This window comes from Pelodiscus sinensis, chromosome 16 (assembly GCF_052426305.1).
Source record: "Pelodiscus sinensis isolate ZL-2025 chromosome 16, ASM5242630v1, whole genome shotgun sequence".
Taxonomy (NCBI): domain Eukaryota; kingdom Metazoa; phylum Chordata; order Testudines; family Trionychidae; genus Pelodiscus; species Pelodiscus sinensis.
This window is the reverse complement of record NC_143067.1, coordinates 41,000,688-41,020,432: the sequence shown is the minus strand read 5'-3', so window position 1 is coordinate 41,020,432 and position 19,745 is coordinate 41,000,688. Positions and strand designations below refer to the sequence as shown.

At 47.0% G+C, this 19,745-nt stretch overlaps 1 protein-coding gene across 3 annotated transcripts in view; it reads right to left on the bottom strand.

The window, feature by feature from the left end:
• LOC102444260 (protocadherin alpha-C2) overlaps positions 1-19,745 on the bottom strand; it is a 178,581-nt gene that overhangs the window by 144,550 nt on the left and 14,286 nt on the right. The window contains exon 1 of one of the 3 annotated variants that reach the window (XM_014579523.4): positions 15,411-18,415. The exons of 1 other annotated variant lie outside the window; for it this stretch is intronic. In XM_014579523.4, coding sequence (XP_014435009.3) covers positions 15,411-17,786 — 2,376 coding nt within the window. In that variant the 5' untranslated portion in view covers positions 17,787-18,415. Of the gene's footprint in view, positions 1-4,925; positions 7,296-15,410; positions 18,416-19,745 lie in introns of those variants that run through there. One more of the 3 variants, XM_014579524.4, reaches the window with a different exon arrangement.

The following is a 19,745-nucleotide window of genomic DNA, read 5'->3' as shown; positions in this document are numbered from 1 at the left end:
CAATATTTTCCTAAAAACCTAAAAACTCTAGTCATCTGAAGAAGTGGGCTGTGCCCACAAAAACTCATGATACCATCTACATGTTTTGTTACTCTATAAAATGCTACCAGACCATTTGTTGTTTTTTAAGTTTATCCTGTACAGACTAACTCAGCTACCCCCTGAAGCTTCTAAATATTATATTAATTATCCATAGTTTTGTTCATGCTGCTTCTCTGGAGAAGAATTTAAATTCTCTTAGCAACACTCATACTCTAGGATACAAAATCTTTCAGACTCTACATAAGGATCATTGATTTGTTGGATTGGGATGTAGCAATATGTGTCTTTATCATATCAACCAGATTGCATTATCAGCACACAACCACTTCTAGATAGGTATAGTGTTATGCACTCACCTTATTATACATGCCATGGAGATTGGATGGACAGAAGGTAACTTCCCTAACTGGAGGGAAATTTTCCTATCAACTTACACTAGTACATCTCAGAAGAGATCCCTTGAAGATAAAGATCTCCTCTCTGAGAACATTCAATGTGGGTGCTTTCATATAGACAAACAGGGCACAGAATAGGTTCTTGTGTGCAAAACATTTTTATATCTTGTATTTAAAATATTATTTTATATAGACTATGGCTTCATATCTGCATCTTCAGGAGAAAGTTAATCTATGTCAATACTCCTTTCCATCTCCTCAACTGCAGAAATATGTCCCGTCTCTTCCACAAAATTCAGCATTTAGAAATTGGCTTCCCATTCAATATACATCTGATCAGGATTTCAACAACACTTTTGTGTCTGCTTTTCCTGAATCTTCAGTTAAATAATGTCTTTCCTTTATCTACCTCAGATTGCCATGTAATGTGGGCAAACACCAACTTTAATAATCATGCACAGCAACTGTGCACTACAGTAACTACAAAATGAAATGACACGGAGCTTCAAGTTATTAGTACAGTTCGTGGAACAGATTTGGATTTCTTCTCTGCCTTTAGGAATTTTTCTAGCCGAGAGCACTGGATGGGAGTCTCTGGCATCAGACAACTTCTAATCAGCCAGTTCAATTTTCCAAAAACTGAAGAAATATCAGTAGACTCTAACCATCAAGAATTTCAATACGTCTTAGATGTCTTCAAGGGCTCTTCTTCACATCAATCATTTCGGAAAGCAACATAGTGTATCTTCTCAGGCCAGTAAGGGTACATCTATACAGCAGCATTATTTCAGAATAACTAATGTTATTTTGAAATAACAAAATTTCAAGCCATTATTTTGAAATAATATGGAGATGGAGAAGGACTTCTTACTCAATCCCTGTAATTCTTATTTCACAAGGAGTAAGCGAAATCAAAGAGTGCTCTTCCTTTGACTTTCTGCTGTGTAGACAGCATCAAAAGCCAAATTAAGCTGTTTAGACTTCAGCTATGCAATTGATGTAGCTGAGGTTGCACATCTTAATTTGACTTTTGCCCTGCCATGTAGATGTACCCTGTGGCTGTGTCTACACTGGCGTGATCTTGCACAAAAACTTGCTGCCTGTCTACATTGGCTGCGTGTTCTTGCGCAAGTAAAGTGACATTCTAATGTATGAAATCAAGGATTCTTGCACCAGAACTCTGATGCTCCCGCTCAGGAATAAGCCCTTTTGCGCAACTCTTCTTGCACAAGAGGCCAGTGTAGACAGGCAACAAAGCCCTATGGTTAAAATGGCCATCAGAGCTTTTTTGCGCAAGAGAGCATCTACACTGGCATGGATGCTCTTGCGCAAAACCACATCTTTTGCGCAAAAGTACATGCCAGTGTAAACGCTCTCTTCTGGAAGAGTTTTTGCACAAGAAGCTGCCAGTGTAGACATAGCCTCACAGTATGCACACGGTAGGAAGCTGTTGATTCTGGAAGGGTAGCTTTCTTCTTCTCCACATTTGGAAATCACTCCACGGCCCTCTCTGCTATAGATTTAATGTTGCCTTTATGTAACAAGATGTCTGCAATTAACTGTTCCTCGATATGCTAAATACCCTGAAGATAAAACCATAAACCTGACCAATTGGACCAGATGAAAGGTCCATCCAGCCCAGTATGTTGCCTTTCAACAGTGACCCATGCCAGAGGCTTCAATGGGATTAACAGAACAGAGCAATTATCAAGTGATCAGATCCTTGCTGTTCAGTACCAGTATCTCACTTTCAGAGGCTTAGGGACACTCAGAGCAGGGGTAGCACCCTGGCCATCTTTCCCAATAGCCACTGATGAGCCTAACTTCCATACACTTATCTACATCTTCTTTGAACCCACCTATAGTTTTGGCCTCACAATATCCCCGGCAATGAGTTGAAGAGGCTGACTGAACATTTTGTGAAGAAGCATTCCTTTTTGTTTGTTTTAAACCTGGTGCCTATTTATTTCATCACGTGACACCCCTCCCCCCCCCCCCCCCCCGGGTTCTTTTGTTAGTATTATTTATGCCTTCACCTTTCTTATTCACTTTCTCCACGTCATTGATGATATTATAGATTTTTATGATACAGCTGAAAAGTTACAGTCTTTTAAATCTCTCCTCACATGCAAGCTGTTCCATACTCCTAATCCTTTCCTGTGCCCTTTTCATTTCTAATAGATCTTTTCTGAGACTGGATGACAAGAACTGCAAACATTACTCAAGATGTGAATATTTCATGTGTGTATATAGAAGCATTATGATAGATATAGCCCACCAGAGTAACTATTTCCTAATTGTTCTTAACATGGTTATCTTTTTTGACTACCACTGCACATTGAGTGGATGTTTACAGAGAATTTACCTATAATGACTCCAAGATCTCTTTCTTAGGTAGAAAAAGCTAATTTTGTCTGTGTCATTCACATGTATGGTTGGTGAATGTATGGTTGGAATTATGTTTTACAATATGTTTTATTTTTCATTTATCAGAATTTAATTTCATCTGCAGTTATGTTGCTCAGTCACACAGTTTTGAGAGATCCCTTTGTAACTCTTCACAATCTGCTCTAAACTGCACTATATAGAGTAATTTTCTAGCCTTTGCAACCTTTTCTACCTCACAGTTTACCCCTTTGCCCAGATCATTTATTAATATGTTGAAAAGGACTGGTCCTAATAAGGATGCCTCAGAGAAACCACTATTTACCTCTCCCCATTCTGGAAACTGACCATTTATCCTACACCTTGTTTCCTATCTTTTAACCAGTAGTAATCCAGGAGAGGACCTTCCCATACCGGTTTACTCCGCTTAAGAGCCTGTGATAAGGGACCTTGTTAAAGTAAAGGCTTTCTGAAAGCCCAAGTACACCAGCCCCTGCATCTCACTGGTCCACATTTGTTGACCCATTCAAAGAATTTGTGTAGATTGGTGGGGTATGATTTCCGTTTACAAAAGTCACATTGACTCTCCCCAATAAATCATGTTCATCTACCTGATAATTATGATCTTTATTATCATTTCAACCAATTTTCCTGGTACCAAAGTTACGCTGACCAGTCTGTAATTGTGAGGATGGCCTCTGAAGCCACTATAAAAATTTGTGTAATCTTAGTTATCCTCCAATCATCTAGTGCAGTGGTTCATTTAGGCGATATACTCTTACACAAGAAGGACCATATTGGGTCAGGCCAAAGGTCTATCTGGCCCACTGTCCTGTCTGCCCACAGGGACCGATGCCAGGTGTCCCAGAGGTAGTCAACAGGACAGGGAATCATCAAGTGATCCCTCCCTGTCGCCCATTCCCAGCCTCTGACAAACAAAGGCTAGAGACACCATTCCTTTTCGGGCATTGTTCTTATTTAAACGCTGGATTTCTAGCCATAGAAATTCTACTATAATCTGATTTAAGCTGTTTACTATATTTGACTCATGACTCTGTGCTTTCTTTCACAAAGAGTGCCACTCCCCTATCAGCAGGACCTACTGTATCCTGACTACATATGTTGTTTCCAAGTACTATGATTTCCAACTATTATCATCCCACCAAGTTTCTGTGATGTTTATTGTACTACTATCCTCATTTAATATCAGGTTTAAGGTATCAAATTCTTGTCACTTTTTAGTTATTTGCCTTCATGTGATGCAATTGTGAGCGATTCTTTTCCATTTGACTTTTTCTCTTCACTTGCTATCATTACTTTATGGATAAACAAGAACTGTAAAAATCTCATCATCCCAATATTTTCTTATTACGAGAACCTGGTACAGACATGGTCTCAAATCCAGATTTTAAAAAATACCAAGTAACAACTCCCCTTTCGGAAAGGATTTTGGGTGAATTAGCCCTTACTTTCTGAAGCCTGGGGGACACTGGAATTATCACCCATGAAAATGTTTCTGAGCGAGATTTTTCTCCGAAACATATTTTAGAGTTCTGAAGAATACCATAGAATTGACCCAAAGGACTGCACACAAGGGGATGCCTCCTTGAACACCATGCACAACTACATTTGTGAAATGTATCACTGTATTGGGCACAAAAGCCCTAGAAACGCAGCAATCAGATTTTATCAGCCAAAGAGTGAAAGTCACAATATTCCTAGAGAAAACCTGGGGTCCATTCCTTTAAAATATATCCCTTTGAAGAAATAGAGAATATGACCCAACAGAATATGACCAATTGGAAAAGTCACGTTCACATTGCACCTTAGAATGCTAAACTATATTTTTCTTAAATAAATAACTTTGGGGTAATATATCCAACAGCAAAGAAGTTTACATCGATCTCACTCTGTTAAAAAAAAAACATCCCCATAACAATTACCGCTCACCCAACTCACCAAGAGTCCCTTTTGGAAATGTTCCTGAATGCGATTCTTACTTCAATTTCCGGATTTCACCAACACCACATCATGAAATCCTAAAACTTTACAGAAATTAAACATTTTCTAACAAACTCTCATAGAACTTATGGCATGACTAACCTGGCCATCACTGAGCAGCTGCTCCTGTTTCACGTTCCCCTCAATCTTTGCAGAGCTCGGGCAGACGGGGCTGAAAACCATCAGGTCGCTCCGGACGGTGCCTTCCCCGACATACACCAGCCGGCTCTGGCGCTGCGAATAGGACCAACTCCCCGCTTCGCTCGCGCTCGCCCCCGGGCCTTTCCCGGGCCCGCACGTCACTTCCGGGGCCCCCGGGCAGCGCAGCCCGACGTACAGGACAATCACCAGCACGAACAGCCCGGACACCGAGCAAATGGCGATCATCAGACACACGTTCATGGCGCCCGCCGGCCCTGCGCTCCCCGCACGCGGCGGCCCCGACTCCCAGGCCACCGCCTGGGCACGCTCCGACAGCGACAGGCTCACGGTGGCGGTCGCGGACAGCGCCGGCTCCCCGTGGTCCCGCACCACGATCACCAGGCTCCGGCTGGGGCCGTCCGCCTCCTCCAAGGCCCGCGCCGTGCTGATCTCCCCGCTGTACACACCCACGCGGAAAGGCCCCGCCGCCCGCGGCTCCTGCAGCTCGTAGCGCAGCCAGGCGTTGTAGCCGGAATCCGCGTCCACCGCTCGCACCTTGCCCACCACGTGCCCGGCGCCGGCCGACAGCGGCACCAGCTCGGGCCCCAACGCGCCGCGCCCGGACCCAGGCGGGGACACCACGGGCGCGTTGTCATTGGCATCCAGCACGAAGAGCTGCACGCTCACGTTCCCGCACAAGGCCGGCAGCCCCGCGTCCCTCGCGCTCACCTCGAACTGCAGCACCTGCAGCTCCTCGTAGTCCAGGGGCTGCAGGGCGGACACCTGCCCGCTCTCCGAGTGCACCGAGATGTAGCTGGACAGGGGCCGCTCGCCCACGCGCCTCTCCACCGCCCAGTAGCTCACCCGCCCGTTCGCCCCCAAGTCCGGGTCCCAGGCCGACACGCTCAGCACAGGGGCCCCGGCCGGGTTGTTCTCCCGCACGAACACCGTGTACACGGCCTGCGGGAACGCGGGCGCGTTGTCGTTCACGTCCGACAGCGGCACCACCAGCCGCCTGCTGGCCCACAGAGGCGGGGCCCCTTGGTCCCTGGCCCGCACCACGACCTCGTATTCAGCCACGCGCTCCCGATCCAGCGCCTCCGCCACCACCAGCGAGTGGTAATTCTTAAAGGTGGACACGAGGCGGAAGGGCAGGCCCGGCCCGATGGAGCAGCTGACTTTGCCGTTGTCTCCCGAGTCCCGGTCCGAGACGCTCAGAAGAGCCACCACTGTCCCCGGGGAGGCGTCCTCCGGCACCGGCAGCGACAGGGAAGTCACCGCCAGCTCGGGGGCGTGGTCGTTCACGTCCAGCACTTCCACCAGCACTTTGCAGTGTCCGGACAAAGGGTACGTGCTTTTATCTGTTGCCTGCACTTGAATCTCGTATAAATTAGTATCTTCGAAATCCAATTTTCCGTTCACTCTCAGCTCACCAGTGTCCGGATCAATGATAAACATGGGGCTCTGAGCGGGCGCAGTGACACTGCGTATGGAATATGAAATATCCTTACTTAGCCCCTCATCCAAATCTGTGGCGTTGAGTTTCATTACTAGTGACCCATTTGGTGCATTTTCTAATATCTGGACCTTGTAAAGAGACTGGTTAAACACCGGCGCGTTGTCATTGACGTCCAGGACCGAGATCACCAGCTGCGCTGTGCCCGTCAGCTCTGGTTTGCCCCCGTCGGTGGCCGTGAGCAATAAACGGTGCTCGGGGGTTTGCTCTCGGTCCAGGGGCTTCTTTAGCACCAGCTCAACCGATTTACTTTTTTCATCATTCGTTCGTGTTTCTACAGTAAAATAGTCACTGGGGCTCAGTGTGTAGCTGAGCAGCGAGTTTGTGCCAATATCTGCGTCGGACGCGCCCTCTAGCGGGAACCGCGACTCGGGAGGTCTGGATTCTAAGATAAACAGATTTTCTTTGCTTACAGCGAACGCCGGGGCGTTGTCATTGATGTCCCGTATCTCCACCTCCACGGGGAACAGCCGCAGCGGTTTGTCCACTAGCACCTCCAGGTCCAGGGCGCACCGGGGGCTCGGCCCGCACAGCTCTTCCCGGTCCAGCCGCGACTTCACCAGCAACGCGCCGCTCTGCGCATTTACCTCGAAACAGTCTCTGCCGCCCTTGGCCACCGCCCGCAACCGCCGAGACACCAGCTCCGCCACCTCCAGACCCACGTCCTGGGCCAGGCGGCCCACGAGCGTGCCGGGCTCGGCTTCCTCCGGCACGGAATAATGGAGCTGGCCGCCGCCCGCCGCCCAGGCCGCCTGGAGCAGAACCCAGCGCAGCAGCTGCCCCGCGCCCAGCGCCTCTCGCCGCAGAAGGTCCATGGCGGACGCCGGTTAACAATAAAATCCCCGAATTTCTCCAGAAAAATCTTCTCGGCAGTCTTGGCGGAGGTGCGATTCCAAGCGCTCCGTGGGGCAGTGCCGCTGAATCTCTGCTGTGTTGCAGGGCTGAATAGGGGTCGGTGGGAGGAGCTGTGTTTTTCCCTTTCTGTGAAAACGTATTTTTAGCCAACAGTGGCACCTTGTGGCGTGAAGGTATCAAGTCTGGTCTAGCGATTTCCATTCTTAGCTTACCTTTCCTCTCGGCCTGGACACTGTTTACTCCTTACAGTTGGCCTAATTTCTCAAGGAAAGAAATGTGTAATTATATTTACTTTATAAACATCACCTATAATTCTATGTAAGGTTTATTTTATTGGTAAATATAAATTATTTTGGGAAATTTTGAAGATTTTCTTGACAGCCGATCTTAATTTCAGACCATATGATCATTAAAATCCTGGAATAAGTCTAATACTAGGAGGTTTCTTTCATGTAGTCGGGTTTGTTGAGGTTCCCCAGTTGGTGGGACTTGATGTACTCAAAGTATCTGCCATGGACATTGCATTAGTGTTATTTAGTGTCTACCTTGGTTATATATCATGTCTGTTTTCATTTGGACCAGCAGAAAATCTTCAACAGCTGACTGAGTACATGTGTCTGAATGTACACTGGGAAAAAGTAGGGATAGTGATCGTGTAACAGACAAGGTAGGGAAGTAATGTCTTTTAATGGACCAACTTGTGCAGGTGGAAGGGACAAGCTTTTTATCCTTAAACATAAGAAGTTCACATAGTCTCAGGAGACAAAATAGTGCAGAAGCCCAATGTAAAAGCAGGTTATTTAATTGTGTTTCAAATATATGAATGAAAAAAACCTTTCAGAATTTGACCTTTCAGAGGCTTTAAGCCTTTTGGGCTGCGGGCTCTATGGCAGATTGTATGCTCTTCAGGACGGAGACCATGACTGATTCAATGCTTGCACAGTGCATAGCATGGATTTGCTCTCTACTACCCTGAATTGCTCTGGGTACTTTCCAGACCTAACTTTTCCGGCATTTCAAACACAAAAAGATGTCATTTCATTGCATAATTTTTACAATTAGAGTCAAAGTGTCCAGGGATCCAAGAAGTCAGCATCTCATAGATGCAGGGAGAGGATTTGGAAATTAAACATCTTTTTCCTTTAAAAAAGAAACATCTAAAGTCCAGGACTCTTAATAATGAAGTGGATAAGTGTGTCAAACTGCAGTACAATCTAGACCATCAGAGGGCTGTGTCATCCCTGCCATGTAACCTGGGGTGCCTTGCGAGGCCTTGCTGCTGTAGCCTGCAACCTGGACCACTCTCAGCCAGCCACCAGAATACAGATCATTCTCAGATGAGATGACTAAGGGGAGGATATGATAGAAGTGTATAAAATCATGATCAGTGTGTAAAAAGTAGATAAAGAAGTGTCATTTACTCTCTTATAACACTAGAACTAGAGGTCACCAAATGAATTAATAGGCAGCAGGATTAAAACAAACAAAAGGGAGTACTTCTTCACACAATGCATGGTCAATCTGTGGAACTCCTTGCTAAAACATGTTGTGAAGGCCAAGAGTATAACAGGGTTCAAAAAAGAAGTAGGTACATTCATGGAAGATTGGTGCATGAATAGTTATTAGCCAACATGGGCAAGGAAAGTGTTCCTTGCTTCTATTTGTCAGAAGCTTGGAATGGGCAACAAGGCATGAATAACCTAATGTTTACATATTCTGTTAATTCCCTGTGGAGCACCTGGCATTGGCCTCAGTCAAAAGACTGCTTACTGGGCTCCTGGACCGTTCTTATGTTCTCTGTCACGTGCCTCGGGGAAGGATCAGGGTGGGTGATGACATTTGTCCTTCTATAACCCACGCAAAATCTTATAATTTTACCTCTTTTGGCTTTTTGATTTAGTAATCACTCCCATGTCTAGCATGCTTTCCATCTCCTCCTGAACTGGTTTTGCATTTCTCCTTTTGCATGCTGGCCCTATAGTTTCAATACAACGCACTATTTTGGTAGTTAAATCTGGCAGGCTGGAAAATACCTATTTGTGGTATTTTAAGAGGGCCAACGTCTCCTGCTTTTGGGTTGTGTCCAACTTCCCCTTTCCCCAAATCTCAGTGCTCTCCAGAGGAGTTTCTTCCTTATGCTCCCTTACCAAATCAATTACAAGCACAGCAAATGCTCCCTCATCAGCACAACAGATCATATTCATTGCCATTTTATTTCTTTAGACTGCGGGCTCTTTTCCAGGTTCTAGTGCATGAAGTCCATCAGAGCCTTTAAAATGTCTTTAAAAGGAGTAGTGATAGAGATGTAGCCGTGTTAGTCTGGGGTAGCTGAAGCAAAATGCAGGACAATGTAGCACTTTAAAGACTAACAAGATGGTTTATTAGATGATGAGCTTTCGTGGGCCAGACCCACTTCCTCAGATCAAATAGTGGAAGAAAGTAGTCACAACCATATATACCAAAGGATACAATTAAAAAAAATGAACACATATGAAAAGGACAAATCACAATGCAGAACAGGAGGGGGATACGGGCGGGGGGAGGAAGGAAGGTAAGTGTCTGTGAATTGATGATATTAGAGGTAGGGAGAGTGGGATGTTTGTGAGTTAATGGTATTAGAGGTGATAATTGTGGAAACTATCTTGGTAATGGGTGAGATAGTTCAAATGTTTGTTGAGTCCTTTTTGGAAAGTGTTGAATTTTAACATGAATGACAGTTCAGAGGATTCCCTTTCAAGTGCAGATGTAAAAGGTCTTTGTAGCAGAATGCAGGTGGTTAAGTCATTGAGAGAGTGTCCTTTCTGGTTAAAATGGCAAGAAACTGTTTTCTCTTTGTGATCTTGTCTGATATCTGTTTTGTGGGCATTGATCCTTTGGCGAAATGTCTGAGATGTTTGTCCAATGTACATAGCAGACGGACACTTTCGGCACATGATAGCATAGATTATATTTCTGGATGCGCAGGAATATGTGTTCTTGATCTTATAACTCACTTGGTTAGGTCCAATAATGGTATCAGCAGAATGAATATGTGAACAAAGCTGGCAATGGGGTTTGTTGCAAGGGAAGGTACCAGGGTTGGTATTAGTGTGGTATATCCTATGGTGGTTGGTAAGAATCATCTTGAGGTTAGGTGGTTGTCTATAGGAGACTATGGGTCTGTCTCCCAGAGCCTCTTTGAGTATGGTATCCTGTTCCAATAGGCTGTAGTTTATTGATAATATGTTGGACAGGTTTAAGTTGGGGGTTGTAGGTGATGACAAGTGGTGTTCTATTGTTGGTTTTCTTGGGTCTGTCTTGAAGTAGATGGTTTCTAGGTATTCGTCTGGCTCTTTCAATTTGCTTTTTTGTTTCTCTGGGTGGGTAGTTGAGGTTTATAAATGCTTGGTAGAGATCCTGAAGCTTCTGGTCTCTGTCAGTGGGATTAGAGCAGATGCGGTTGTATCGAAGGGCTTGGCTATAGACGATGGATCGTGTGGTGTGTTCTGGATGGGAGCTGGATGCATGTAGGTAACTGTATGAGTCGGTGGGTTTTCTGTAGAGAGTGGTGTCTAATTTTCCATTGTTGATTTGTACAGTGGTGTCCAGGAAGTGGATCTCTCGTGTAGAACGGTCCAGGCTGAGGTTGATGGTGGGGTGTAGGTTGTTGAAATCTCTGTGGAATATCTCCAGTGTTTCTTGGCCATGAGTCCAGATCATAAAGATGTCATCGATGTACCGTAGGTAGAGGAGGGGTGAAAGGGGACGGGAGTTGAGGAAACGTTGTTCTAGGTCAGCCATAAAGATGTTAGCATACTGTGGGGCCATGCGTGTACCCATGGCTGTGCCGCTGATCTGGAGGTATAAGTTGTTCTCAAACTGGAAATAATTGTGGGTGAGAACAAAGTTACATAGGTCTGCTGTCAGGTTGGCAGTAGTGTCCTCTGGGATAGTGTTTCTAATTGCTTGTAATCCGTCTTCATGTGGGATGTTGGGATATAGAGCTTCTACATCCATGGTGGCAAGGATGGTATTATTGGGGAGGTTATTTGAACTCTCTCACCCATTACCAAGATAGTTTCCCCAATTATCACCTCTAATACCATTAACTCACAAACATCCCACTCTCCCTACCTCTAATATCATCAATTCACAGACACTTACCTTCCTTCCTCCCCCCTACCCCCCCCCCCCCGCATCCCCCTCCTGTTCTGCAATGTGATTTGTCCTTTTCATATTTGTTACATTTTTTTAAATTGTATCCTTTGGTATATATGGTTGTGACTATTTTCTTCCACTATTTGATCTGAGGAAGTGGGTCTGGCCCACGAAAGCTCATCATCTAATAAACCATCTTGTTAGTCTTTAAAGTGCTACATTGTCCTGTATTTTGCTTTAAAAGGAGTGACATGGTCCTCCACAGGCATCTCTGCACTTCTTTACAGCCCTCCCATGGCTCTCAATGTACACTGAGGCATCTTACCTGACCCCCTTAAAGGAGATCAAAGGAGACCCACACCGTACATGATTGGACTGTACATCTGTAATGAGTAACAAAGAAGGGATTCACACACCCCTGTCATTCCCTCATCAAGCAATGTACATTCTCAATATGAACTTCAATTTTCCATTGACTCTTTCTTCTAGATAGTTGGTTTCTGGATGATAGGGGGAGGCTTCTATAAGCTGCAGTCAACACAACTCACAAATTGCTTGAGACCTAAAGACATGGCCTTTGGACCATTGCCTGACAAAATTTCTCTGGGAAAACCTAGTCTGCCAGAAAAGCAATTAGGGCAGCAGTCTATATTAGATGGAGCTGTGGCTGAAGGATACTTGCTGGCAGAACCCATCACACATTATATTTCTTCCCATTCCTAGAAGGTCTAGATCTGGGTCCCACAATATCTACCAACACTCTGACAAACACTGCCTCAGTGATGGGCACAGGCTGCAAGGGTGTCTTGATGGGTTCCTTTAACCCCTAACTCTTTTGACAAAGCACAAATATCATCATAATCTTTCACCATCTCAAACGTCTGTGTGGAAATTTTGCTTCGGCCTATCACAGGATTCTCTCCACTCCTCAGCCTCCGGCAAAGGGACAATCATGAGCTACCTTCATCACCTCTATCTAGCACTCACCAGGCATCAATACCCACTTGTAAATCTCAGCAGGGTTTCACTATGGGTGCGACTACACTGCACCGTAACTCAAAATAAGATACGCAATTTGAGCAACACCGGATGCTATTTCAAAATAAAGTGCTATTCTGAAACGTCCCTTACTCCTATAGAATGAGGTTTACAGGGACGTAGGAATAGCAAGCCCAAAATAACAGGCTTGCTGTGAAGACGTGGGGGGGCTATTTCGGGATACTCAGATATGACAAAATGGCATTGCAGTGTAGACATACCTATGGGAGCTTCCTTGTACAATAAGCCTCTTTCTAGAAAATAAATCTGCCCCTTTCTTCCCGGGAAGGAGTTGAACTCTGAGCCTCATCCTTCTCCTTGTCCAGGGAAGGATCAGCATGTTGGGTCCCTGCAAATTCCTTGTGAGTCTCACTTCCGTTAAAAGCAGACTAGGGTTTATCACCAAACCCCTCCTCCAGGGACAAACTGTTACATTCAGCTGACAAAGGATTGGGGCATTACTCCCCCCCACACACACACCCCCAATGCCCTCCTTGTTGTCTATACACAAGCCAGGTAAGTCAAAGCCATACTCCTTCTGACTGAGTTGAGGCTTGCCTAGGCATGGCTAAAATATCATTACCAGTTAAAACATCAGTGGGATGGAAATTCCCAATATTAACAGCAACTCCTTTATAATTCTTGTACTGGGGTAGACCTTGGCCAATGGCACAGTTATAGGCAATTCAGCCAAAGCCAATATATTTCAGTTTTTACCAGCAGTGTCATTCTCCTTTAGAATCATAGAATCATAGAATAATAGGACTGGAAGGGACCTCGAGAGGTCATCGAGTCCAGCCCCCCGCCCTCAAGGCAGGATCAAGCTCCGTCTACACCATCCCTGGCAGATGTCTATCTAACCTGTTCTTAAATATCTCCAGAGAGGGAGATTCCACCACCTCCCTTGGCAATTTATTCCAATATTTGACCACCCTGACAGTTAGGAATTTTTTCCTAATGTCCAATCTAAACCTCCCCTGCTGCACTTTAAGCCCATTACTCCTTGTCCTGTCCTCAGAAACCAAGAGGAACACATTTTCGCCTTCCTCCTTGTGACACCCTTTTAGATATTTGAAAACCGCTATCATGTCCCCCCTTAATCTTCTTTTTTCCAAACTAAACAAGCCCAGTTCATGAAGCCTGGCTTCATAGGTCATGTTCTCTAAACCTTTAATCATTCTTGTCGCTCTTCTCTGTACCCTTTCCAATTTCTCCACATCTTTCTTGAAATGTGGCGCCCAGAACTGGACACAGTACTCCAGCTGAGGCCTAACTAGTGCAGAGTAGAGCGGCAGAATGACTTCACGAGTTTTGCTTACAACACACCTGTTGATACAACCTAGAATCATATTTGCTTTTTTTGCAACAGCATCACACTGTTGGCTCATATTCAACTTGTGGTCCACTATGACCCCTAGATCCCTTTCCGCCATGCTCCTTCCTAGACAGTCGCTTCCCATCTTGTATGTATGGAACTGATTGTTCCTTCCTAAGTGGAGCACTTTGCATTTCTCTTTATTAAACTTCATCCTGTTTACCTCTGACCATTTCTCTAACTTGCTAAGGTCATTTTGCATTATGTCCCTATCTCCAAAGAAGTATCAAACTTTCCTTGAGCAAAGTGACTTGGGATGCTCTGTCCTTTCAGCAATCGATGCCATTTACCTCAGCATGGTTGAGAAACACTTTGCTGCCCTTCCAAGGTTCAGTCCTGATAGTTTGATAGGATTTCCACTGTTCCGCTGCTGCCTCTGAGCATGTGGGGGAGTAGATCGCAGGGTTACTTTAAGCCTCAGGCAAATCAGTTTTATATGGCCGGGCTATGTAGAGGTGGCATGATAGAACCATAACAATGAATGGCACAGAGCAAGGACAGTAACATACTCTGGTTTCCCATTTCTCCTCATATAGTAATTAGGGGGCATTCAATAAAACTGAGGAGGAACTAACTGTAAACTGTAAAAAAGAAAGCAAAGTTTTTCACCAGGATTCATTCACCTCATGAACTCTCTACCAGGAGACATTACAGAGACACAGAGTTTACTGGGACACAAAAAGGATTAGATTTATCTAGATATATCTAAAATAATGTTATGGTTTTAAATTAACAAAACGAGGGTTGTCAGCCAGGATTGCACATACAGCCTGGGATACAGAGACCTTCTTTGAGGTACATCAACTTCTCCAGATATTTGCCTAATTTTACAACGCTCCATAGAAAGCACTAGTGACCTCTTTATAGCGCTCCATATGCTGTGCAATGTCAGTACTATGTTTATCTTCCAACTGATTTGTTTTGGAATGATGTGGTACAAACGAGGAGATAAGAACCTATTCAGGAGGAGGGTGCAGTGACACTTGCATTGCTCTGTCTGACGTTGTAAGGAAGTAGTTTCTACGGCTAAGACTGCAGGAGGGGATGGGGAAAGGCAAAACAAATCGGGCTCCTGAAAGGCTGCAATAGTCTGCAAAGGTTGCGAGACACTGTAATAAAGTATAACTAAAGGGGATAGCAGACCCAGCTGTTATGCGCATTAGCCAACAACAAAATGCCAGGGGTTAGTTCTGGGTTTCACACAGTGAGGTTATTCCTGCCCATTATCAGATCCCTGAGCAACATCTATAACTGGTCAACTTCCCAGACAAGGTCCCACACAAAAGGGCACCAGTCCGGATACCGCGCGTGTAACCCCAACATTTCATTTCCCAAAACGAACTTCCACTGCAATTAAAATACAGTCACGGTCCTCATCAACTAGTCTACCAAAGCAACACCCCCGGGCTCCACCTATTCTCCTATTCCATATGCACCTTGTAATGGAAAACAATCATTACAAAACACATTAGGATCTCAAAATACTTGATTACAAAAATATAGAAGAGATTTAAGAAAAACTCACCTGGCCAGATGCATTTGGTGTCAGCCGCTGCCCCTTCCCTGCCTCCCCGTTCTCCGCGGAGCTCGGGCAGACGGGGCTGAAAACCATCAGGTCACTCCGGACGGTGCCTTCCCCGACACACACCAGCCGGCTCTGGCGCTGCGAATAGGACCAACTCCCCGCTTCGCTCGCGCTCGCCCCCGGGCCTTTCCCGGGCCCGCACGTCACTTCCGGGGCCCCCGGGCAGCGCAGCCCGACGTACAGGACAATCACCAGCACGAACAGCCCGGACACCGAGCAAATGGCGATCATCAGAGACACGTTCATGGCGCCCGCCGGCCCTGCGCTCCCCGCACGCTGCGGCCCCGACTCCCAGGCCACCGCCTGGGCACGCTCCGACAGCGACAGGCTCACGGTGGCGGTCGCGGACAGCGCCGGCTCCCCGTGGTCCCGCACCACGATCACCAGGCTCCGGCTGGGGCCGTCCGCCTCCTCCAAGGCCCGCGCCGTGCTGATCTCCCCGCTGTACACACCCACGCGGAAAGGCCCCGCCGCCCGCGGCTCCTGCAGCTCGTAGCGCAGCCAGGCGTTGTAGCCGGAATCCGCGTCCACCGCTCGCACCTTGCCCACCACGTGCCCGGCGCCGGCCGACAGCGGCACCAGCTCGGGCCCCAGCGCGCCGCGCCCGGACCCAGGCGGGGACACCACGGGCGCGTTGTCATTGGCATCCAGCACGAAGAGCTGCACGCTCACGTTCCCGCACAAGGCCGGCAGCCCCGCGTCCCTCGCGCTCACCTCGAACTGCAGCACCTGCAGCTCCTCGTAGTCCAGGGGCTGCAGGGCGGACACCTGCCCGCTCTCCGAGTGCACCGAGATGTAGCTGGACAGGGGCCGCTCGCCCACGCGCCTCTCCACCGCCCAGTAGCTCACCCGCCCGTTCGCCCCCAAGTCCGGGTCCCAGGCCGACACGCTCAGCACAGGGGCCCCGGCCGGGTTGTTCTCCCGCACGAACACCGTGTACACGGCCTGCGGGAACGCGGGCGCGTTGTCGTTCACGTCCGACAGCGGCACCACCAGCCGCCTGCTGGCCCACAGAGGCGGGGCCCCTTGGTCCCTGGCCCGCACCACGACCTCGTATTCAGCCACGCGCTCCCGATCCAGCGCCTCCGCCACCACCAGCGAGTGGTAATTCTTAAAGGTGGACACGAGGCGGAAGGGCAGGCCCGGCCCGATGGAGCAGCTGACTTTGCCGTTGTCTCCCGAGTCCCGGTCCGAGACGCTCAGAAGAGCCACCACTGTCCCCGGGGGGGCGTCCTCCGGCACCGGCAGTGACAGGGAAGTCACCGCCAGCTCGGGGGCGTGGTCGTTCACGTCTAAAACGTGCAGCAAAACACTGCACTGTCCCGTCAACGGCTGGTGGCCTTTATCGTGAGCTTCAACTCGGATTTCATAGTAATGGGCGAGTTCATAGTCCAGGTCTCCTTTCACGTTGATTTCACCGGTATCAGGATTGAGGCTGAACACGGCTCTGACGTTGGGGGGCACAAAGTTACCAAACGAATAGGAAATGTTCCGGTTAGTCCCTTCATCCATGTCGGTGGCGCTGAGTTTGACCACGAATGTCCCATTAGCTGCGTTTTCTGATACTGTTACTTCGTAGACCGACTGGTTAAACACCGGCGCGTTGTCATTCACGTCCAGCACCGAGATCACCAGCTGCGCTGTGCCCGTCAGCTCCGGTTTGCCCCCGTCGGTGGCCGTGAGCAGTAAACGGTGCTCGGGGGTTTGCTCTCGGTCCAGGGGCTTCTTTAGCACCAGCTCAACCGATTTGCTTTTCTCGTTTTTCCATTGTACGTCTAGACTGAAATAGTCACTGGGGCTCAGTGTGTAGGTGAGCAGCGAGTTTGTGCCAATATCTGCGTCGGACGCGCCCTCTAGCGGGAACCGCGACTCGGGAGGTCTGGATTCTAAGATAAACAGATTTTCTTTGCTTACAGCGAACGCCGGGGCGTTGTCGTTGATGTCCCGTATCTCCACCTCCACGGGGAACAGCCGCAGCGGTTTGTCCACTAGCACCTCCAGGTCCAGGGCGCACCGGGGGCTCGGCCCGCACAGCTCTTCCCGGTCCAGCCGCGACTTCACCAGCAACGCGCCGCTCTGCGCATTTACCTCGAAACAGTCTCTGCCGCCCTTCGCCACCGCCCGCAACCGCCGAGACACCAGCTCCGCCACCTCCAGACCCACGTCCTGGGCCAGGCGGCCCACGAGCGTGCCGGGCTCGGCTTCCTCCGGCACGGAATAATGGAGCTGGCCGCCGCCCGCCGCCCAGGCCGCCTGGAGCAGAACCCAGCGCAGCAGCTGCCCCGCGCCCAGCGCCTCTCGCCGCAGAAGGGCCATGGCGGATGCGATCCGAACTGAGCCAGCTGACCAATAAAATCCCAGGTTTTGGCCGAAAATAAATATGCAGAACAGACTCTGCTGCCAAGTCTTTGTATTTGGAGCCCTGCGTCAGGCAGTGCGGGTGGGTCCTGATTTCCTCAGATGTAAATGTGGGACGGGAGGAGGAGCTGGGTTTTTCCTTTCGCAGGGAAACCTATTTTCAGTCAACAGCGACACCTAGCGACGGAAATACAAAGTCGGCTACTAGCTATTTATGGTCCTTCTATTGAATCTGTAGGAGCTTTCCTCTCTCCGGAGACACTGTTATGCTTTGGTTTTAGGGCTCTCACAATAACTCCTCGGTCTTTTTTCCTTTTTACCCTCATGAGAGAAGGACTCTTTTGTTTAAATGTACTTAATTATTGCAGTCAAGCACTATGAGCTACTGTTGTAAGTTGTCCTGTCATCGGAACTTCGCATCAAATGACAAAATAAACATTGTAAGTCTGGAGCAATGGCAGTTCTGAAGGCTGTAGAATGTGCGATCTAATATTATTTTTTTTAGTCCCCGACTTGAGGCTCTTGTAGTCTCATTGAGCTAGTGCCAGCCAAGTTAGTGTGTACATTTATGATCTCCTCCAAGGAAAAGAAGAAGTCACTGTACAAGCTGAGAGAGAATGACAGGACTTTTACATCTATCTGAAATCCAGGGAAGGGCACCAAGGCCTGCCAGGCGGGGCTAATGGGAGCTCACTTCACTTTATGGTTTTGAAAGCTTGAATCCAGAAAAGCCTCACAATGGGAATAAGGCTCAGCCTGACCCAGGATAATTATTTGAAAGTGTGTATCAAACAGATGACATACAAGACAAAGCCAGAAACTCTACTGCATTTACCAGAAATGGAAAGAGGCAATAACTTGTTCCTATGGCCTACCTTTTGAATTAAATCTCTATAAAGGCCACAAGTGCTGCCATTGATCTAAAAAGACCCAGAAAATCCACCAGCCAAAAACTATTGCAGGAAACTTGTTTAAATTTCTAGGAGGGAACAGGATCCTCACCTTGCCAGAAGACTGGAGTCTATCCCATATATGCTAGGTCAGTGCACACAGCAAATGTAAAAGTATGGTATATACTATAGTTTATGAAATTAGAAATTGGTTATTTTTTCTAGCTCTTAGAGGCTTTAGTCTTTCAGACTGGAAACTTCATTTGATATTGCGAGCTCTCTGTGGCAAGGACTATCATTAATGAATTGTTTGTACAGAGCCTATCACACATTTTCTTCCTCATTGGGTATTTTCCAATGTTTCCTTATTTCAAAAATCAGGAGATGCCATAGAGTCCCTGACTTATTGACTTGACCAGAGGAAAATCTCCAGGATCCTAAGAAGCTAGGTCACAGATATAGAAGGATTATTAAAAACTTTGTAAATAGGCAAGTTTATCCTTTAAATAAATAAGTAATCCCACATACTGAATTAAAATAAGCAACATAATGAACTACCATTGGTGAAATATAACACACGTGTATTATCAAAGGAAACAGAAGAAATAAATAAGAAATGGGGAAACAAATGGTGTTTAAACTGTCTACATCAAGATAAACTAAAATGCATGAAGGATGTGGCACAGCCTTCCAGGGAGTAACTTTTGGGACATTTTCCCTAAACAATTGCAAGTAATAACAGATATCTCAGTTCTGTTAACTGGGTTGATACCTACTACTGAAAATTAAAGAAATAAAAATCAAACTAATAAATGCTACAGCTCATCTTGCTGCCTACAAAAGAGAAAGTTTCTAATAGTTTTAACTCCCACCTTCTTTGATGAATGTCACTAACGTAATGGCTCTGTCTATACTGTGATTTATTGTCCCCCTGCATCACCTGAATACTGACAAACACATAATTGGAATCAAACTCACATGTGTGTTAGCATTATTATGACAGATATTAGTATTATAATCATGTACT